Consider the following 21,130-nt stretch of genomic DNA (forward strand, 5'->3'; position numbering starts at 1 on the left):
TTTAGATAATTAATTATTGACATAATTACTGTAACGTTTTCTAATTTAACAAAATGCGAATCGCGTATAAGGCAGACATATTATACGAGTTTACGTTGCTATGCCCACCTGTCGCTTATCATTTTAACAAGATGCCAGACAATACAGCAAATAAATTGTGATTCTCGGCAAAAATAACAAATGGCGATCGAATTACCTATGGAGATCACACATTTAAGCAGGGATTAATGAAATGCATGAGATAATGAACCATGCATTAAACGTTAAACACAACGACAACATATGTATTAGTAATCTGTTCAGTTGATGTATGTCACGGAAACGAGTGTTTGCAAATTATTAGCGTTCAGTTTACTCATTTTACTGGCAAAACTTCTGACAAGATTATTGTTAGAAAATGGGATAAGACAAACATGGTTTCATTTATATGTTAGTGGATCTGTGTATAATCAGTTTCATATGCATATATTGCTTTAGTATTTTTGTCATTCTGTACAGTTTACTGCAACAGCATGCAACTTAAATGGAGACATAGCAAGGTCAATGTATTAATATTAATTAAAGTAAGTTAAATACACCAATGACCATTAAATGTGCTTGTTTATATTTTTGTGTATATGTTTCTCTCAAAACAACTTATTCACGGAACGTTTTTGCCCTTTTTAGCTCACCTGAGCACAACATGCTCATGGTGAGCTTTTGTGATCGCCTTTTGACCGTCGTGCGTTGTCCGTTGTGCGACGTCAACATTTGCCTTGTTCACTCTCTAGAGACCACATTTATTGTCCAATCTTCATGAAATTTGGTCAGAAGACTGGTTTTAATGATATCTTGGATGAGTTCAAAAATGGTTACATTTACTTGAAAAACATGGCTGCCAAGGGGCGGGGCAATTTTCCTTATATGGCTATATATGGCCATAGTAAAATCTTGTTAACATTTGCCTTGTTCACTCTCTAGAGGCCACATTTATTGTCCAATCTTCATGAAATTTGGTCAGAAGACTGGTTTTCATGATATCTTGGATGAGTTCAAAAATGGTTACGTTTGCTTGAAAAACATGGCTGCCAAGGGGCAGGGCAATTTTCCTTATATGGCTATATATGGCCATAGTAAATTCTTGTTAACACTCTAGAGGCCACATTTATTGTCTGATTTTCATGAAACTTGGTCAGAAGATTCATCCCAATAATATCTTGGACGAGTTCGAAAATGATGCCGGTTGGTTGAAAAACATGGCCGCCAGGGGGCGGGGCATTTTTCCTTATATGGCTATTGTAAAACCTTGTTAACACTCTAGAGGCCACATTTATTTTCCGATCTTTATGAAACTTGCTCAGAATATTTGTAACACTGATATCTTTGATGACTTCAAAAATGGTAACCTTTGCTTGAAAAACATGGCTGCCAAGGGGCGGGGCATTTTTCCTTATATGGCTATAGTAAAATTTTGTTAACACTCTAGAGGCCACATTCATTGTCCAATCTTAATAAAACTTGGTCAGAAGATTCATCCCAATAATATCTTGGACGAGTTCAAAAATGATGCTGGTTGGTTGAAAAACATGGCCGCTAAGGGGCAGGGCATTTTTCCTTATATGGCTATAGTAAAACCTTGTTAACACTCTAGAGGCCACATTTATTGTCCAAACTTGATGAAAACTGGTCAGAAAGTTTGTCTTAATGATATCTTGGATGAGTTCGAAAATGGTTACGTTTGCTTGAATAACATGGCCGCCAAGGGGCGGGGCATTTTTCCTTATATGGCTATATAAGGCTATAGTAAAATCTTGTTAACACTCTAGAGGCCTCATTTATAGTCCCATCTTCATGAAACTCGGACAGAAGATTCATCCAAATAATATCTTGGACGAGTTCAAAAATGAAGCTGGTTGGTTGAAAAACATGACCACCACAGGGGCGGTGCTATTTTCCTTATATGGCTATAGTAAAACCTTGTTAACACTCTAGAGGTCACATTTATTTTCCGATCATCATGAAACTTGGTCAGAAGATTTGTCCCAATGCTATCTTGGATGAGTTCGAAAATGGTTTTGGTTGCTTTAAAAACATGGCCACCAGGGTCGGGGCATTTTTCCTTATATCGCTATAGTAAAACCTTGTTAACACTCTAGAGGCCACATTTATTGTCCAATCTTCATGAAATTTGGTCAGAAGATTGCTCTCAATGATATCTTGGATGCGTTTGAAAATAATTATGTTTGCTTGAAAAAAAATGGCTTCCAAGGGGCGGGGCATTTTTCCTTATATGGCTATAGTAAAATCTTGTTAACACTCTAGAGGCCACGTTTACTGTCCGATCTTCATGAAACTTGGTCAGAAGATTTATCCCAAAAATATCTTGGATGAGTTCAAAAATGATGCCGGTTGGTTGAAAAACATGGCTGCCAGGTGGCGGGGCATTTGTCCTTATATGGCTATACCTGTAGTTAAACCTTGTTAACACACTAGAGGCCACATTTCTTTTCCGATCTTCGTGAAACTTGGTCAGAAGATTTGTCCCAATAATATCTTGTTATCTCAGTTGAGTGACTTTGGGCCTTTCAGGCCCTCTTGTTATTACCTAAACTGCGCGTTAAAATGCTCTTTTTCAAAGGAATGCGCCATGCCCCTTTTCCCTCCTGGGAAAAACACTATTACTTTTGATTCAAAGGTTATCTTACACTTAAAACTCAACTGGATTATTGTTTAAAGCAGTTACGCACTTTAATCGATTTTAAATATGTACCAAGATTTGTATTGCGTTTTGTAACGTACTGGGCCGATTTTTAATGTGTTTTTATATTTTTTCAATGCGTAAATATGCAACTACGCCTCTTATCTGGAGCTCTGGTCATTACTGTTAATTGTCAATAATCACTATGGTCACTGTGTTAAAAAGGGTTAATGAAACCATGACAATCATTGACATTTAATAAATTACAATCATTTTTGGAAATGAACCAGCCTTTTACAAAACATCCACTTTAGTTAAGTCTATTCAATTAAGACTTTACCACATATATAGTTACACACTTTGACATGTTTGTAGTCCCTTATAAAATCATACAAAATTTTAGACCTTCCTAGCAAGATTCAAGTTTTAAAGGTGTCAATTCCAAACCTTAGGTAGTAATTAGCAGCGAACATCACACAAACTATAACTTACTGCGAATGACTCACAGGCTTTCTGGTTTTATATGCTGGTTGCATATAGCAATTTTCCCCTTTTATATTTTCACATGTCTTATTTTCACATTCCATATTTTCACATTTCATAGTTTTACATTCCATATTTTCACATTTCATATTTTCACATTCATTTCTGATTGTACATTGTATGATCATGTACTGGCTGTGTGTGGTTTCAGGAGAGTAGAAAGCTGAAGTTCTGGTTCGTAGACGAGGCAGGATATTTGGATCAAATGGCAACAGCTTTCGAATTCTTCAAGGTGCTGTTAAAGCCAGAAAATTTTCCAAAAGGTATTGCACTGGGACTAGGTCTAAGCCAAACAATTATTGAATATATGCATATTTTATTTTATGCTTTGCGGTGTTTTGTAGAGAAATATCAGTGAATTAAAACTGATAATTTGACTGTTTCAAACAGTCAAAATTATCAGTTAACATTATTTATAATTTTCAGTTTACTGTGAAATGACGTCTTTTTTTTATATATAATTTTCAGTTTACTGTGAAATGACTTTTTTTTTTGACGAAATGACGTCATTATCCAAGCGAAATTCTTTAGTTAAACTCTTTAACAATGTATATTAACTGTGATAAAAGCGTAAAATAAAAAGAAAATGTGTTGGATTCGGTGGAATATCGATTTTAATTCACTCGTGATCATAGAAAAAATATATTTTTACTCCTGGCTGCGCCACTTGTGAAAAATATTATTTTCTATGATCACTCATGAATTAAAATCAATAATCCTCTGAATCCAACAAATATCCTCTATATAATTATTTCATGCAAGCAAGTTATACAAAGAAACATTTACAGAGCAATCATCACATATCCAGAAACACAATATCTAGACTTCAGTATTTTGACCCCTGAAAAATTTCATTTGACCCATTTAAATTTCAATCATGTAGTCATTTCAAGAGCAGACCACTGTATCAAGCATTTTGACATAATTATGGCCCCTTTTACACTTAGATAATTGAACATTTTGCTTAAATTGCCATAACTTCTTTATTTATTATCACATTTTATTATTACTTTGACAAAACAACACTAACCTGAATACCACAATGGATTCCACCCAAACAATACCCCACGCCCCTACCCAGAATCCCTTCCCCCCCCCCCCCCCCAACACCCCCCCCCCAAATTTTTTTTTTTATGTCCCCCACTTTAGTAGTGGGGGACATATTGTTTTTGCCCTGTCTGTTGGTCTGTTGGTTGGTTGGTTTGCGTCAACTTTAACATTTGCAATAACTTTTGCAATATTGAAGATAGCAACTTGATATTTGGCATGCATATGTATCTCATGGAGCTGCACATTTTGAGTGGTGAAAGGTCAAGGTCATCCTTCAAGGTCAAAGGTCAAATATATGGGTCAAAATCGCTCATTTAATGTACACTTTTGCAGTATTTCAATATTCAAGATAGCAACTTGATATTTGGCATGCATGTGTATCTCATGGAGCTGCACATTTTGAGTGGTGAAAGGTCAAGGTCAAGGTCATCCTTCAAGGTCAGATGTCAAATATATGTGGCCAAAATCGCTCATTTTATGAGTACTTTTGCAATATTGAAGATAGCAACTTGATATTTGGCATACATGTGTATATCATGGAGCTGCACATTTTGAGTGGTGAAAGGTCAAGGTCAAGGTCATCCTTCAAGGTCAGAGGTCAAAAAAAAGAAGAAAAAATCAAAGCAGCGTTCTCATGAAGTTGCACATTTTGAGTGGTGAAAGGTCAAGGTCAAGGTCATCCTTCAAGGTCAGATGTCAAATATATGTGGCCCAAATCGCTTATTTTATGAATACTTTTGCAATATTGAAGATAGCATCTTGATATTTGGCATGCATGTGTATCTCATGGAGCTGCACATTTTAAGTGGTAAAAGGTCAAGGTCATCCTTCAAGGTCAAATATATGGGTCAAAATTGCTCATGTAATGTCACTTCTGCAATATTGAAGCTAGCAATTTTATATTTGAAATGCATGTGTATCTCATGGAGCTGCACATTATGAGTGGTGAAGGGTCAAAGTCAAGGTCATCCTTCAAGGTCAAACATCATATAGGGGTCAAGGTCATCCTTCGAGGTCAAACATCATATAGGGGGACATTGTGTTTCACAAACACATCTTGTTTTTCCTTTTTTTTCTTTCAAAGATCGTCTAATAAATGACCCTACCCCACATTATACCCCCTCTCAAGAATATGAACAATTTTCCCATGATGGCTTACGTTATACTGTCAAGCACTCGAATAGTCGAGCGCGCTGTTCTCTGACAGCTCTTGTTTTATTAGTGGTAAGCAATTTTGTTCGTCTTAAGAAGCTCGGTGACAATCTTTTAAAACTAAAAAGGTTCATTGGAATGGCAGGGCTTTTGCAGCTAAGTTCACAGCCTAAGTGCCGTATTAGGTGATATTTCCAATTGCTCACAGACTTTTTTCAGAATTCCAGTCCAAAAATTCTTGTTGCTGAACAGTATTGCAGATGTTTAATGATAAGTGTTTATTGTAGAAGTCAAAAGATAAAATAACTTTTAATGCTTTGTTTATGTTCAGAATTTGCAGCATGTTTTGCAAATAAATATTTAACTATTTTTTAGCAAAAAAATATTATTTTGCCAAATGTCAAGTTAATTTGAGCTTCTCAATTTTTGAACACTTTCTGCCTAAATTTGGATTATTGTTAAAAAAAAGACATCAATTAAACGAGTTCCACAAAAGCAGAATGCACAGGCTAATCTGGGACAACAATTTAGGCACATGCAGTGAGCCCATTTTTCCCACATCATGGCTTATTTGTTTAGGGGCATACAAGCTCACATTAATTTTTTGCTTTCAGACTATGTTGGCTTCATCAAGAAATGCATGAAACAGATGCAGAATTCCCGTTATAACTTGATCCGTAAACTCAATATGGAGATACAGGTCCTCGGGGATGATGAGGTGCCTATGACGCCAGGTATGTGTGACAGTGTGGAAATATTGGCTACAGTTCTTGAACTTTTCTTGATATTTAATTCTATGTTCCAAAAAAATGGTTGTTTGCTTCTTGTTCTAATGCGATGATTTTTATTGGTCGATACTTGGGGTTAGCTGATTTTCATTGGTCCTCACTTGGGGTAAGGTGATTTTCATTGGTTGATTCTTGGGGTAAGCTGCTTTTCATTGGTTGATAATTGGGGTCTGTAAGCTTTATTTGAATTAATTTATGGATACTGAGCGATGAAGGTTCTTCGTACAATTGAGTGTTTTTTTTGTAAGCTGCTTTTTATAGTCTGAGTACCAATATCAAAATAAAAAGAGCCTTTAAAACCGCCATTACATGTGAATATTGAATGTCATTAGCTGATGTGAAATGTATCATTGCTTTCCGCAGGTTCCTCCAGATGTTAATTTTTCTTACATATATGCATGACATTATTTTGTGTGTTTTGACTCTTCAAAAATAAAGCCCAGCTATAAAGTCATTGGTAACAACATTTCAGAACGGGTTTTTCCATATGAAAATGCGTAAATCGCCTGACATGCTGATTGCGTTTTTATATAACAATTAATATACCCACACTTTTCACATGACCTTGTACATGTCTGCATAATTTTGGCGCACTTTTAATTGAGACAAAGGAACGGCACAATGCATGAAATACATGAAGCACTGTTTATTTAAAGCTAGAATTGGTAATATTGTTTTAACATTACGATTCGGATACATGTTTGGGATGACATCTTTTATTATGCTCATTTGAGAATTCAACAAAACATTGAAAGTTGTATTTAATGGATTCAACAATAATTTGTAAAAAAAAACTTTATGAGGTGAATTAATGTTTTGACCATATAATGCATGAAATGCACAATATCCATGAGGAGTAAACCATCTTCAGACTTTTAAGTAACTTGCCAACATTTCATTGTTGAGGTGTACACCGTAGGTCACAAAGCCAACAAACTGTCACAAAGCCACACACTTATGGCAATTACGTCACTTGTCATCTGCTGATTTTACTGCAGGTATTGAATGCCTACGAGTGCTGTCGCTCATTCAAAGCGTGTGCTCTCATTATCCAATATCGATTTTCCAATACAACCATGCTCAGCCTTTAGGCGGGCTTTAGTTGGGTATTAAAGCAATACATGTTAAGGATCGTAAATCGGCTCTAAAAATATTCGGCTGAGTCGATATTGCTTTGATCATAATAATGACTAGGTACAGTTACTGAAAAATACACAAAACGGCCAAATTTAAGCGCCCTGCAGACTCACATTTCAAAATTCAAGTGCTCCTGCGAGGGACTGTTAAATGGCCTGTGGAAAGCACTGATATATTTAAACAGCAAGACGAGTCTTTAATTTCTGTGGTAGGTATCAAAGAGATGGCTTTAATTAAAAAAATGTTCTTTCAATTGCCTTTGAGGAAGCTCAGTGAAGGTGTCTTTTTCTGTCACTGTTGCTCTTTCATTAATGACATATGTTATGTGAAAACGGGACTTAATTGACGTACAAGGTGTCAACCTGTGCATTCCGACACGGCTGTTTCATAATGGCAGTCCGTACATACAGTGGATTGTGGGCTAACGAAACCTGTGTTTAACAGAAAATAAAACTTTTTTCACCCATTTCTTATATATATATATATATATAGCCATGTATATATACTAATTATTTCTTTCTCTGCAGACAAATGTACTGTACATGTAATTTAATGAAACTTATGATTTCTATTAGAGCAAAATCAGGACGTTGGTAGGTGGTCAGTGTACTTGAGGACATTTCTCTGACAGAGAACCTGCCATAATTCAAACAAGGAGGAAAAGTTTTGGATGTAATTTGCTTGAGGAGGGGAAATCATTATGTGTTAGTTATTGTAAGATTTTGAAGTTTACGAAACACACAGTGTGTTTAATTCTTATAGAAGTGTAATAATGGTCTGTTAAGTTGAATCATGATAATTCATTTTGATTTTGACTGACCTTCTAGAAGATGTTTATAATCGGTCATTAGTCAGATCTTTCCTTTCAAAATTTGTTTTAAATTATATATTTAAGTCATGATGCAGTTAATTTTATCTTACGCCATAACTTTGAAAAGTTGAAAACGATGTAGCAATACTACCAACTGACCAACCATCTAAAAAGTGGTGATCCGTGAACAGTGGTCACCTGTCGACAATGGTCACTTTTGCCATTTCCCTCGACTATTCTCAGTTTTATCTGTAATTATTTCTGCAAATGGTACATGCTAATCTGAACCACATGGTATAGAACATTTTGATATTAATAATGTGTTGCTTGCTGGGCCAATAACACCAACACAGTTGGCTTTCTTCAAAGAAATTTAAATTGCCATATAATAACAAAAAATAACCTGATTTATTGAGTAACCGTAGATACATTTTTCACCCCCAAATTATGAATGGACTGATTTCTGACTGAATATTTACTGATTACTGTAATATGTTTATTTTAAATAAAAGCAAGTTTAGAAAATGGAACATGTAGTAAATAATGAAGACAGCTGATATTAAACTCATAATCTTATTAGGCAGTTCTCTGGTGGAGTTGTCTATTTAGTGCATGTCTGACATGTGCATGCTGAGCAGAATGCTCTCCCCATGAATGTTCAGTTGTTCTCCTGTGATAGTCAGGGTGCTCTCCCCCAGATAGTCAGGGACAGGATGCTCTCCCCTGAGTCTGGGTGGTCTGCCCTGATAGTCGGGGACAGGTTGCTCCCCCCTTAGAGTAAGGGATAAAGTACTCTCCTCTGATAGTCAGGGTGCTCTCCCCTGATAGTCAAGTTGCTATCTTCTGATAGTCAGGGTGCTCTCCCCTGATCGTCAGGGACAGGGTGCTCTCCCCTGATAGTGAGGGTGTTCTCCCCTCATACTCAGGGTGCTCTACCCTGATAGTCAGGGACAGGGTGCTCTCCCCTAATAGTCTGTTGTGATATGTGTAATGTACATGTTAGTATAAAACACCGTTTCTATGCGTCTATGAATGGTGTTCAGTATGTTGTTATTTATGTCAACGAATCTTTTGAATGTTGTATGTTATGTATTATTTTGCTTAACTAGGCTGAAAAACCGCTTAAGAAAACAACATTTTGCCTTTCTTTCTTTTTTTGTTTTCAATTGCATGAAGTTGCACTAAGTTATACTGTTATAAGACCTGTTGTAGTATCCTTGAGGTAAAGTATTATTTTGTGGGTATTTATGGCTACACTTGTGTTTAAATATATTTTGCTTAGCATTTTCCAAACATTTATTTATGTTACCAATGTACTTGTATAATGGTAGTTATTGATACAATACATAATGAGAAAGTAAAGGATATTGATCACAATATTGTTCACATTAAATTATAAGTTATGCCAATTGTAAAGTGTTATTGTATTACATATACCAAATATGATTATGTAGTCAAATTCCTTACACAAATGCCATCTTCCTTTGTATTTGGAATTGCATTCTCTATACAACAGAAAGTAAGTACCATAACCCAGATTTTCCAAATAACTTTTAACCTCACAGCCATTTGATTTGCATGCTATTTGTGATTTTATTAACTAATTAAAGGAGGCACTAAGAAATCAACTGAAATGTTTGGTAAGTATTGTACGCAACAGTTTTAATCTGGTCTCTGATAGGCCAATCACAGATTGCTCACATTTGATTGGCTAAAATGTAACATGGTTTCTGAATGGCTAACATATTGTTCAGAGGTGGAAATGTTTGAACGCAGTAACCATGTTCTATGCAAATCCAGCTTTTTCACATTATAAAATTATTTTTGGTAATATTTTGTTTATGAATGCCTGTTTGTCTTCTGCTTTGAAATGATAAATTGCCCCATTGGTGCAAAAAGGTACCATGTGCCATTAAATTTTAATTACACATGGTACCTTTTTGCACCAATGGACCGATTAATATTGTGAAAACTCTTTCAAAATTGTTCTGCATTTTATAATATTATGCTAGTACAGTAGTGTATGAAAAAAATATGGGCTTATGGTTAAAAGGCTGTGCTTTTGAATTGCTGCAACTTAACAAACTTCAATGAGATTTTTGGTTATTTTACATGTTTGATTTCCAAACTGTACAAGTACATAGTATTTATGAAGAGTAAAAGCTTTCAAAATATATTTTTAGCAGCATAATCTTCAAGTGTCAAGTGTCAAAATTTAAAAGCACCGGAACTTTTGTATTACTGGAGTGTATTTGTTACTATAGTTGTTAATATAATTAAAAAAATAATAATGACAAGTTATGAAGTACATGTGCATTCATCAAACTTAAAATTTGTGAAAGTGAAAATTCTCAATGAGTTCCTAACGGGAACATTGCTAATAAAACAAGCTGGATGCTATCTGTTTAACTGAAGCTACATGTAACTTGTACTTATGTGTTGCCATCACCCTCATTTGCAAGTGCACCGCAATTGTTTATCTTGTGTATTCTTGTTATCCTGTGAAGAAATATTTCGTCAAGAAAAAAACAACTGACGTCCCCAAAATCTATAACCTTTGAATCTTTATAAGCATTATTTATTATCTTTTGATTTATTCAATCCTACAAATTTCCGATCTTTGTTGTTGCGCAAGTAGGGCTTTTATTTTGTCTGATATTCCCATATATTTGTAGTAAGTTTTGTTGATGTTCGCTGTGTCTTCAAAATTGAATGCTGGACAATATAAAAATGAAAAGATATGGCGTGTTGTGGGATTCAAAGATTTTTTGATCCTTTTTTTAGCAAGGCTGTTTTCGGAGAAAACCCGAGCTATTGTCATAGCCTGCTCGTCGTCCGACGTCTGCCGTCCGCCGTAGGCGTCATGCTAAAACCTTGACATTGGCTCTAAAATCAAAGTGCTTCCACCTACAACTTTGAAACTTCATATGTAGATGCACCTTGATGAGTTCTACATGCCACACCCATTTTTGGGTCACTAGGTCAAAGGTTAAGGTCACTGTGACCTCTTATATCAAACTTTAACATAGGCTCTAAAATCAAAGTGCTTCCACCTACAACTTTGAAACTTCATATGTAGATGCACCTTGATGAGTTCTACACGCCACACCCATTTTTGGGTCACTAGGTCAAAGGTCAAGGTCACTGTGACCTCATATATCAAACTTTAACATAGGCTCTAAAATCAAAGTGCTTCCACCTATAACTTTGAAACTTCATATGTAGATGCACCTTGATGAGTTCTACACGCCACACCCATTTTTGGGTCACTAGGTCAAAGGTCAAGGTCACTGTGACCTCTAATATAAAACTTAAAAACCTTAACATTGCCTCTAAAATCAAAGTGCTTCCACCAACAACTTTGAAACTAAATATGTAGATGCTCCTTGATGAGTTCTACATGCCACACCTATTTTGGGTCACTTAGTCAAAGGTCAAGGTCACTGACCTAAAAAAAAAAAAATCTGTCGCAGCCGAGCGTGGCACTGGTTATGCGGTGTTCTTGTTTTAATTTAAATTTTGCTTTTATTAATTAATGATTATTTGGTAAATGCATTCTTGAGCTTTTAATTTGTCAAACATGCAGAAAGACAATATTGGCGCTTATGGCTGTAGTATGAGATTTAAACTTTGCAAGATTTAGAAGGTTGTGGGTTTAGTCAGCATGATTTATCTGTGAGTTTGTGTGAAACTGTATGTGTGTTACATGTAGATTACATGCTCTTATAGATTAGAAATGAGTGATGTGTTATATGTGTATGTGTTAAACATTAGTTTTATGTTTTCTCACATAGACCAACGTATATACACAATGTTGTTATTGTTTCTGTATTAAGCAACAACACTAGATATAAACATTAAATGGATCATGGTTTTCTCAAAGACATTTAATTTAAGTTTATTTAATTTAAGGCAGATTACATGGCATTTCTAATTCACTATAGAATTCAAGCATTGATCTTGCAGACAATAATGACGAAAAAAATAATTGTTTGATGTAATGAAACAAAAAATATATATGTGCCGCGCTCTGTGAAAAAGGGGTTTAATAAATGCGCGTTATAAAGTGTCGTCCCAGATTACGGTAGGCTGTGCAGTCCGCACAGGGTAATAAGGGATGGCACATTCCGCTTTTATGATATTTTTCGTTTCAAGAAAGTCTCTTCTTATCAAAAATCTATTTTTTGCGAAAAGTGTCGTCCCTGATTAGTCTGTGCAGACTGCACAGGCTAATCTGGGATGACATTTACGCACATGCATAAAACCCCTTTTTCACAGAGCTTGGCTCATATGTATCAGGCACATTAGTATGAGGTTGATATGAGGGTAGTTGTAGGATAAATTTGCATGAATGGCTTGTAAGAATTGAAAAGGATTGTCTGGCTATCAATATTTAAACGTAGGATATGTCCCATGATTGAATATCAACAGTGGCAAATGTCAGTTAAAAACATCCTTAACCCTTTACCTCTCAGAAATGAATTTTGACCTGTTTGTAGTCCCTTAGAAAATAAAATTAAATATAATGCCTTTCTTACTACATTCAAGTAAAAGACTTAATATCTAAGCAAAAAATACTTATTAGCAGCAAACAGCATAAAACATGAACAGACTGCGAGTTCCTCGGAGAAGTATTTAATTGAATTTAACTTTCTATGGGACTACAAATGGGTCAAAATACGTTCTAAGTGGTAAAGGGTTAAAGCAGCAAATATTTTATTGGGGTTGGGATAATGAGGCTAGATTGTGTTGGTTTGATTTCCCTTGGGGGCGGTCCTGTGGATTGTGGTGATGATATGGATGATTGGAATGTGTCAGTCAGCATCCATCGTTGGCTAATATTGAAGCATGATATTAGTGAAAGTAGCTAATTGCTAGTTAATTGAATTGTGAATGTGTTAACTCATTGCAGAGTATGTAGATGAATATTAAATGTATGACCTGTGTCATGCAAAAGTAAGTCATATGCCATATGCCGCTAGCGTAGCTCAAGCCCAGCTTTCACTATCGCGCAGTCTGGTAAAGAGCTACAGTGTCCGCTATAAATTGACACAAGTTTTCATGGTCACATTAGTGGACAGGGTAGCTTTTGATCATACTGTGCATATGGCATGAGACATTGATAAATATGACTTGGGTGACAATTAATTACCATTATGAGTATTTCGTGGCCTAATTGTTTGGAATTGCTTGCTCCTCAGACTTCTATTCTGGTTGGAGTAACTTTTTTGAGACTCGAAAATGTTTAAGTTGAATATTATAAAATAGCAAGATGATGTACAACTCATAAACGATAATGCATATTATTGATGGCTTATCTTTGTCTGCGCCATCATGTGGAATATCATTATTATCAATGTAAAACACAATCAGTCTTATAATTATTATTTAATTATGTAAGTGCTTACATTCAAACAAAATTGCTGACCTTGCTGCATACATAATTGTAGAGATTTAACCAGACTAAAAAAAGCCAGGAGGGGGGGGGGCTGAAAAGAGGCAGAGTGAACGATCATTGAAGAGGAAATTGGTGACTTAATTGTGCTTTTTTTTTTTTTTTAAGTCCATTAAGTATTTAAGCACACATTTAACATATTTTCCATTAGGTATGATCCTGTAATAAAAATGATAGGATGTAAATACCAAAACTGTATGTTACTCTATAATAGTGTCAATAGCCAATAAAAACAAGTGGGCTGTGTCTGTTTTTACGTGAATATTGACCAATGAACATAGAACATAAAATAATGGAATGTCATTTATAAGGGAATGTATGGAAGGGGAGCCACTTTTTGAAAAAAGCGGGGGACATAAAAATGGAATAAACCGCTCCCCCTCTGGCATTCTGCTTTAGCTACATGTAAATCTCTTATTATTTGCAATATGCACTATTAAAGGATAATAAAGTGTCCAAGGTTGAGAGTGCAATGTGACCTGGTTCTTGTTTTATTGCAGCCTTTGGGAAGGTGAAGGATCCACGGCCCATACACGAAATTGTGCGCGAGAAACTCCTTTCCATTTTAGAATCAGCGTACCCCAATATTCTGACAGTAGAAGATCTCTTAAGGTTGGTATTGCAGTGTATTTCACCATTTTGTGAATGGGGCCAGGTCGTTTTGGATTTGGAAAAATTGCTTTGTTCTGATGTTTTGAAATCACACCCCTTCCAGTCCGGATATTTCCAAAATCACACCCCTTCCACCCCTGATGTTTCCATAATCAAAATTCTTCCACCCATGATGTTTAAAAAATCATACTCCATACGCCCCTATTGTTTCTTAAATTGTATACCTTCCATTCCTGATGTTTCCAAACTCACACCCCTTCAACCCCTGATGTTTCCAAAATCACACCGCTTCCACACCTGATGTTTCTTATATCACACTCTCTGTACACAATGCAGGATATTGAAGTCTGATGAGGCCACGGCAGAGGCAGATGACTCGTTGGTCCATGCTCAGCTGCAGGAGTTACAGGACCGAGAGCTCGTCAAGCGTCTTGAGAACGGCAGCTTTGTACGACACGTGCGGGACGAAAAGGGCGGACACACAGGTACAAACATAGACATTTGGCACTGGTAGGAATTTTTTATGTGGGAAACACAGGCACAAACAAGGGCAAAGCATGATTTATGTGGTTAGGACCAAGAGGTACAAGCATTGAGATTGCATGATGGCACGTGTCATAATGAAAAAAATGAAATTAAAAGGTCAAAATCAAATATTATTTTGTTTGATAGACAATTCTTTCCAAGGCCAGTCTGTGCCGATTTTAATGTTACTTTAATACGCTTAACAGTAAAATCACAGAAAATTTAAGGCAATCTAAACAAAATTAAGCGCAAGTTTAGCGACTTCATTTCAAATGAGTTTTTCTCATTATGACACTTGCCAAATTAGCACCAAAAGTCTCAGAACACGCCACATAAATATTATACATAAAAACCCCATATACACTTATTAAGACATCATTTTTATGTACCTAACCAATTAATGTATGCGACAAAGCAGTCAAGTCTTTCTTTATATTTTCGAAAATAGTGTTGGTAAAAAGAAATAAAACTCAAGAATGCTGAAAAGGCACTATTGATCATATATAAGGCATTAAAAGTACACTTTCTGTAGGCCTCTACAAAGCAAAGAAATTGCAACAAAATGGTTTCCTGGTCTTCCCCAGATGGTATCAATGTTTTCCTAACATGGTCATTAAAAACGCAAATTTCTCCACAATAAATAGTTTTCTGGAGAAACCCTGCTGAGAGATTATGGCAGACATGTGAAAATTTGTATAAATCCTTTAATTATTGTAGTGGCTTGCAAATTAAAGCAGTTTTTTCTCCCCTAAATGCCTGAACATGGCCCGTTTTGCCCGATCTTCTACTTCAGGGAGCCACATTTCGCTCATTTTTTAAGAAAATTTGTCAGGATTTTTTCTACACGTAGGCCAATACCTTTGTTATCAATGTTAATGCACAGTTGTTTCAAATTGGACTTTGAAAAAATTAATTTTTCCAATTTACTTACCCTATGTAAGTTCATGCCAAAATGCACAGCACTGTCCCCTATGGTATTACACGACCCGCAAGGTATCGGGTTTCCTGGGGTGATTTTCAGGATTTCAAATTTGGGACAATAGACACCGCTGTTAAATGTACCTGTATAAACTTAATTATGTTTGTACTTTGACAAGTACCATAATGATTGTTTACTATATTGAAAACTGTGTGTTATATTATGATATGTGATATGCTCTTGTTGTCATTAAAAGAAATATAACAAAGTTGATAGTATATATTATTATTTCAAAACCAGTTTTTGCGCGCCAAAAAATGAAAACTGGTTGGCTCAAAGAAATTTTGGGCCAGCGCTAGCCCTGCTCTCCTTCACATAATGGTTGTATTGTCAAAACTGTATATAGCACTCACAATTCTAATTCCTCTTATCACGCAATGTGTGAATATTCTCCTTGTGTCCTCTCACAGAGGTGCAGGTGGTGAAGCAGATGAACCAGGTGGTTACGAAAAACAATCAGCCCACCATTGCCATCATCACTGCCAACTACTGTGAGAAGGTCGCCGTCGACGCCATGATGGAGAACAAAACCACCTACGTCAAATACAAGACTGGAGGTGCCCATTTTGACTTTGTGTTGGCCTAGATATTGGATTGGTATTTAGTAAATGTGGATGCATTGATAGGAGATTTAGAGTATGACTTAGATTTATTGGAGATTAAGAGTATTTCTTACATTTACAAACAAAAATAAGGTTGATCATTTTGAAATTGTTCTGCAAAATAAGATAAGGCAAATGTTCTGGTCCGCTTCCTTCTTTGTAGAGACTTAAGACTTCTGGCTTACCCCTTCCCAATCACCCTTAACTTGCATTTAATTGCAAATATTCTTAAAAACTTGTGTTTTGATACTTGCATTAGTTGTATAGGCTTTAACAGAAACTTATCAATATTTAAACATTTGTTTGTTAACTTAAAGAATGAGTGATGATGTCTTAATGAAACTGATGATTCCTTTGCCCATTGTTCAATTTTATAACAGTAACTTATTGAACTGTTTTGTTTTGCTTAAAATATCTGTACACATTATTAAGGTTATCACAATTAAAGATGTTGTCTTGCAGGAGAATCAAATGCATACACGATAGGGTTCATTGGTAGCCACCGATGCGTGTCCACAAAGTTACCTATGATTGGCCATGACAGGTCAGCCATGATTGCTGCAGGCAACACCACTACTAGATTGTTAGGTAAATGGACACATTGGGAATATTTTCACTCAACTTTGTGTTAAAGAAAATATTATTGATAACATGCTGTCCATGGCTGTGTAGTTTTGTAGTCAATTTGAATTGCTATTTGGGGGATGCAATAATGTAGTGTAGAAAACCTAATGAACAAGTCAATGCAACTAGGCGCGTACTGTTGTGCATTATTGTCCACTACCGGTAAAACCAGAAGGGACTTCTGGTTTGCACTCCGTCTGTCTGTCAGTCTGTCAGTCAGTCCGTCACACTTTTCTGGATCCTGTGATAACTTTAAATTCTTCATATTTTTTCATGAAACTTGAAACATGGATAGATGGCAATATGAAGATTATGCACGTCATTTCATTTTGTTCCTACGTCAAAAATTCTGGTTGCTATGGCAACAAATAAAAAAAATAAAAAAAATACTGACAATGGTGGAGTTTCACCGGTAGGGGACCATATTGCTTGGCAATCTCTTGTTTTAAGAATATCTGACAAACTGCTGCTTGATATTTCCTTGATTGGAGTTTTTTCACAACCTGTACTAAACTCTGACCTATTTATGATTTTCATGTTATGGTAAATCATTGATCAAATGTTTATTTTCATGTCATATGAAGACATTCATATCAATATACCTGTGTAATCCCGATTTCAACAACTGTGGAAAAAATCATATCCGTAGTTATACCAGATTGAAACTTACTTTCAAGTAGTGTATGGATTGTTACGATTTGTGATTTCTAAGGGATTTTGACCCTTTCCCACTCAGAGGCAAAGTGAAAATGGCTACCGTAAATTTGCGGCCATAAGTCGACCTAAAAACGCTCCCAAAATTGACTGTAAAAGTGAACTCAAATTATGGATGAGGTACTTAATACAAAAATAACATAAAAACATATTTCTGTGCCGTTTTTTTTTTTAAGTAATAAATCTCCAAAGCGGAGGAATGATGACTGTTTGCGGTAAGGCCGATTCGTCTTTTACTTAAATGTCCGCCAATAACAAAATACTCATGTTTACATTGGTTTTTATTCATTAATCTTCATAATAAGTCCAAACAAAAACATGTAAAAATAACTTTGAAAATATTAAACATTTGTGACATACGGTAAAGTGGCGAAATTTATACATAGCAATTGGTCTATCGATACATCGTCCGTTGTCTGCTAAGAACAATAGAAAATCGACTGCTGACACTTGTACCCATTTAAAGTTAATCCGTGTAAATACAATCTGTCAACAGGTGCAGGTGTCTTTATGCCACCAATTATCGCTTCTCGGCCTTTTGGCTAAGATCAAAGTGTAAAGTGTAGTGTTGGCATCCTTTCGATCATTTGTCTTTATTGCGTCTCGCCTAAAATAGTTATCCGTTAATGATATGCACAACGGTTCTGCTACAAACTACTTCTATTGTTGGAAACTCCTTTAACCAATAGCTATTGTTCAACTTCACATGGTATATTTTTTGATTGGATGAAGGTGTGGTTTCATTGATTTATTCACAACTGTCCCACAATTAATGCATAATCGTTTCGTTAATAAATAGATCTTATCTGAGTGAAGATTTCATTCATTGTTTGATTATAATAATATTACGCACTCACCCTGGATTATTAAAAAGTGTAATTGGACATATTAAATATACAATTACTTTCGATTTTCTGCTAAGTATTATTAGATAAGACGTTTTTCCTGAATGCAGAAATTATTCCTCGGGTATCTCGTGATTTACGAATATGTTTATAACAGTCGAATAGCGAGCGATGCGAGTTTTGGTAAATTCACGTGTTTCACGCATAATGGCAAAAGCGTTGTTGATTATTTGAGAGCAAGTAACAATTATTTTTACCATATAATGAATTTCTGCGTTGTTCCAAGATTTTACTGAATAATATAAATGCTGAAAGTTATTACGTTAAATGGGATACTAATTTTGATTTGTGAAATATATATTAAGTTCGAAATAATCAATGATATGTTATTATGTTTTTGAACAATAAAATATATTTTTCGTGATAATAAATAATTGAAACGTTGAATGTTTAGTTTTAAATATAATCTTATAATTAATTTCCCAAAAAATGTCAACTGCCGTTACAAAAGCCATCAGAACCATGACTAAAAGGTCACTTAAACATGTCCGAGATATTGATCATTTCAATGTTATAAGATAAAACTTGCTTGATACCTACCCTACACTATTCTTATTTCAGTGAGGAAAATTTCATTAAAGCTTATTAAAGAGTCAGTGTTTACCTGTGATCAGTGTTTTAGGATTCAGAAAACAAATTTCATGACATATTAACTCTTTCAGTGCTGGAACCGAATTTTGAAGGCCTTTGCAAACAGTTTGGATCCAGATGAGACGCCACAGAACGTGGCGTCTCATCAGGATCCAAACTGTTTGCTATTCTGATAGTATTCTTTGAAAAAAATAGAAGAAAATGCTAATTTAGGAAATTCAGCAGAAGACATTTTAGCAGACATCAAATTTCCCAGAATGCAAAGGGTTAACCTGGTTCTGGGAAAACTGGGCTTAATACATGGGCATAATGTGGACCCTGATTAGTCGGCACACTCTTATCAGGTAAGACACTTTCTCAACTAAATGGTCCACATTATGCACATGTATTAAGCCGCATTCTGAGAAAACTGGGCATAATGCATGTGCGTAAAGTGTCATCCCAGATTAGCCTGTGCAGTCCGCACAGGCTAATCAGGGACGGCACTTTCCGCCTAAACTTGATTTTCGGCAAGGAGGGACTTCCTTGAAACTAAAAATACCATAAAAGCGGAAAGTGTCGTCCCTGATAAGCCTGTTCGGACTGCACAGGCTATCATACTTTACGCACAGACATTAAGGCCAGTTTTCCTAGAACCAGCCTCATATATGACTTTTGTATGCAGGTGTTTTCCAAGCGGTAGAACACGTGTTCGTGGTGGGTGTGGGCGGAGGTGTTCCACATTTCACGGACTACCACAAGCACCCCAGGCTGGGCGATGTGCTCATCTCACAGTGTGACAGCCAGGGAAATATCTACTACTACTGCAACGGACTCTATCAGGTCTGATTATTTTGGCTTCAAATAGTGGTCAGAAATAATGCCTTGGTAAGTCATTGGGGGGGTCACATTGGGTGAAACCAAAAATATTTAAAAAATAGTTCCGGTCAAACAATGAAAATTATCAATAATTTTCACTGATATTTTGGAAAAACAGTTTTAATTCACTGATTTTTCTCTATAAACCCTTTGAAAGCATAAAATACAAGGTGATATTCATCATATTGAAATATCTTTCATGTTCATATTCAATTATGAATGCTTATTGTGCTGGTCTCACTGGTTGTAGAAACTGGGACCATATTCACCAATTCATTCTTAGACTTCAGAATTAAGAAATAACCGAGAACCAACAAAAATACACCCAGTGTTTAAATGTATACATGCTTCCACTGGTGATTATGTGATAAACACAATGTTCTTCACGAAGAATGATATAGAGATAGAGATGGTTAATGTCAAGTTTGACTCAAATTCTTGAATGTTGAAATTTAAAGAAAACTGTAAATGTATAGAAATTCGTCGGTATGAAATTTCGTGGTTTAATAAAAAACAACTAATTCGTTGACACGTAATTTCGTGGCATTTCAAATAAAAATCAACCAATTCGTTGATACGTAATTTCGTGGATTTCAAATTTTCGAGGAAAAGTGACCGTCATAATAATTAAACTTTTATTTAAACAATCTGAGTAAAAGCGAAGCATAATCTGCTAATCTGTGTTGACAGCAAGACTTGAGGTTAATGTGCACTGAAGCATGAAAGTGTTGATGATAATTGTCGATAAGAGCGATAAAGCGGCGCACTTGTGGGTCCCCGCTCCCTAATTGCCATCAATGTTGTTTTGACAATATTTGCAATTATCAGCGCAATCGGTTCCCTAGTAGTAACAATTGAGTAATAAGGTCCCCAAAATACACATGTGAAAACCGTTATGTATCTTTTAATTTTAATTGGCACTAATTGACATAATTATGTGATAAAGCTGATAGCTGTTAGTTTGACGACGTCACGTTAAAGAGAACAAACGTTGATGTACAGTTTAAATACCGTGCCTGATTTCGAAAGTATTATTACCCTAACACTTATTAAGAAAACAACAGATTGTATTAACTACCTTATATAAATCAAACAATCATAAACATC

At 35.6% G+C, this 21,130-nt stretch overlaps 1 protein-coding gene across 5 annotated transcripts in view; it reads left to right on the forward strand.

Annotated features, from left to right (window-relative positions):
• The window catches only part of LOC127859952 (uncharacterized), a 47,636-nt gene that overhangs the window by 17,492 nt on the left and 9,014 nt on the right, over window positions 1–21,130 (forward strand). For 3 of the 5 annotated variants that reach the window (XM_052397602.1, XM_052397603.1, XM_052397604.1), the window contains exons 5-12: window positions 3,372–3,483; window positions 6,037–6,156; window positions 9,769–9,798; window positions 14,114–14,225; window positions 14,562–14,710; window positions 16,140–16,286; window positions 16,794–16,919; window positions 19,830–19,987. In XM_052397602.1, the coding sequence (XP_052253562.1) occupies window positions 3,372–3,483; window positions 6,037–6,156; window positions 9,769–9,798; window positions 14,114–14,225; window positions 14,562–14,710; window positions 16,140–16,286; window positions 16,794–16,919; window positions 19,830–19,987 (954 nt within the window). Of the gene's footprint in view, window positions 1–3,371; window positions 3,484–6,036; window positions 6,157–7,922; window positions 7,941–9,768; window positions 9,799–14,113; window positions 14,226–14,561; window positions 14,711–16,139; window positions 16,287–16,793; window positions 16,920–19,829; window positions 19,988–21,130 lie in introns of all 5 variants that reach the window. The other 2 variants (XM_052397606.1, XM_052397607.1) reach the window with 2 other exon arrangements.

The sequence above is a fragment of the Dreissena polymorpha genome, chromosome 15, assembly GCF_020536995.1.
Source record: "Dreissena polymorpha isolate Duluth1 chromosome 15, UMN_Dpol_1.0, whole genome shotgun sequence".
In the NCBI taxonomy this organism is placed as follows: Eukaryota; Metazoa; Mollusca; class Bivalvia; order Myida; family Dreissenidae; genus Dreissena; species Dreissena polymorpha.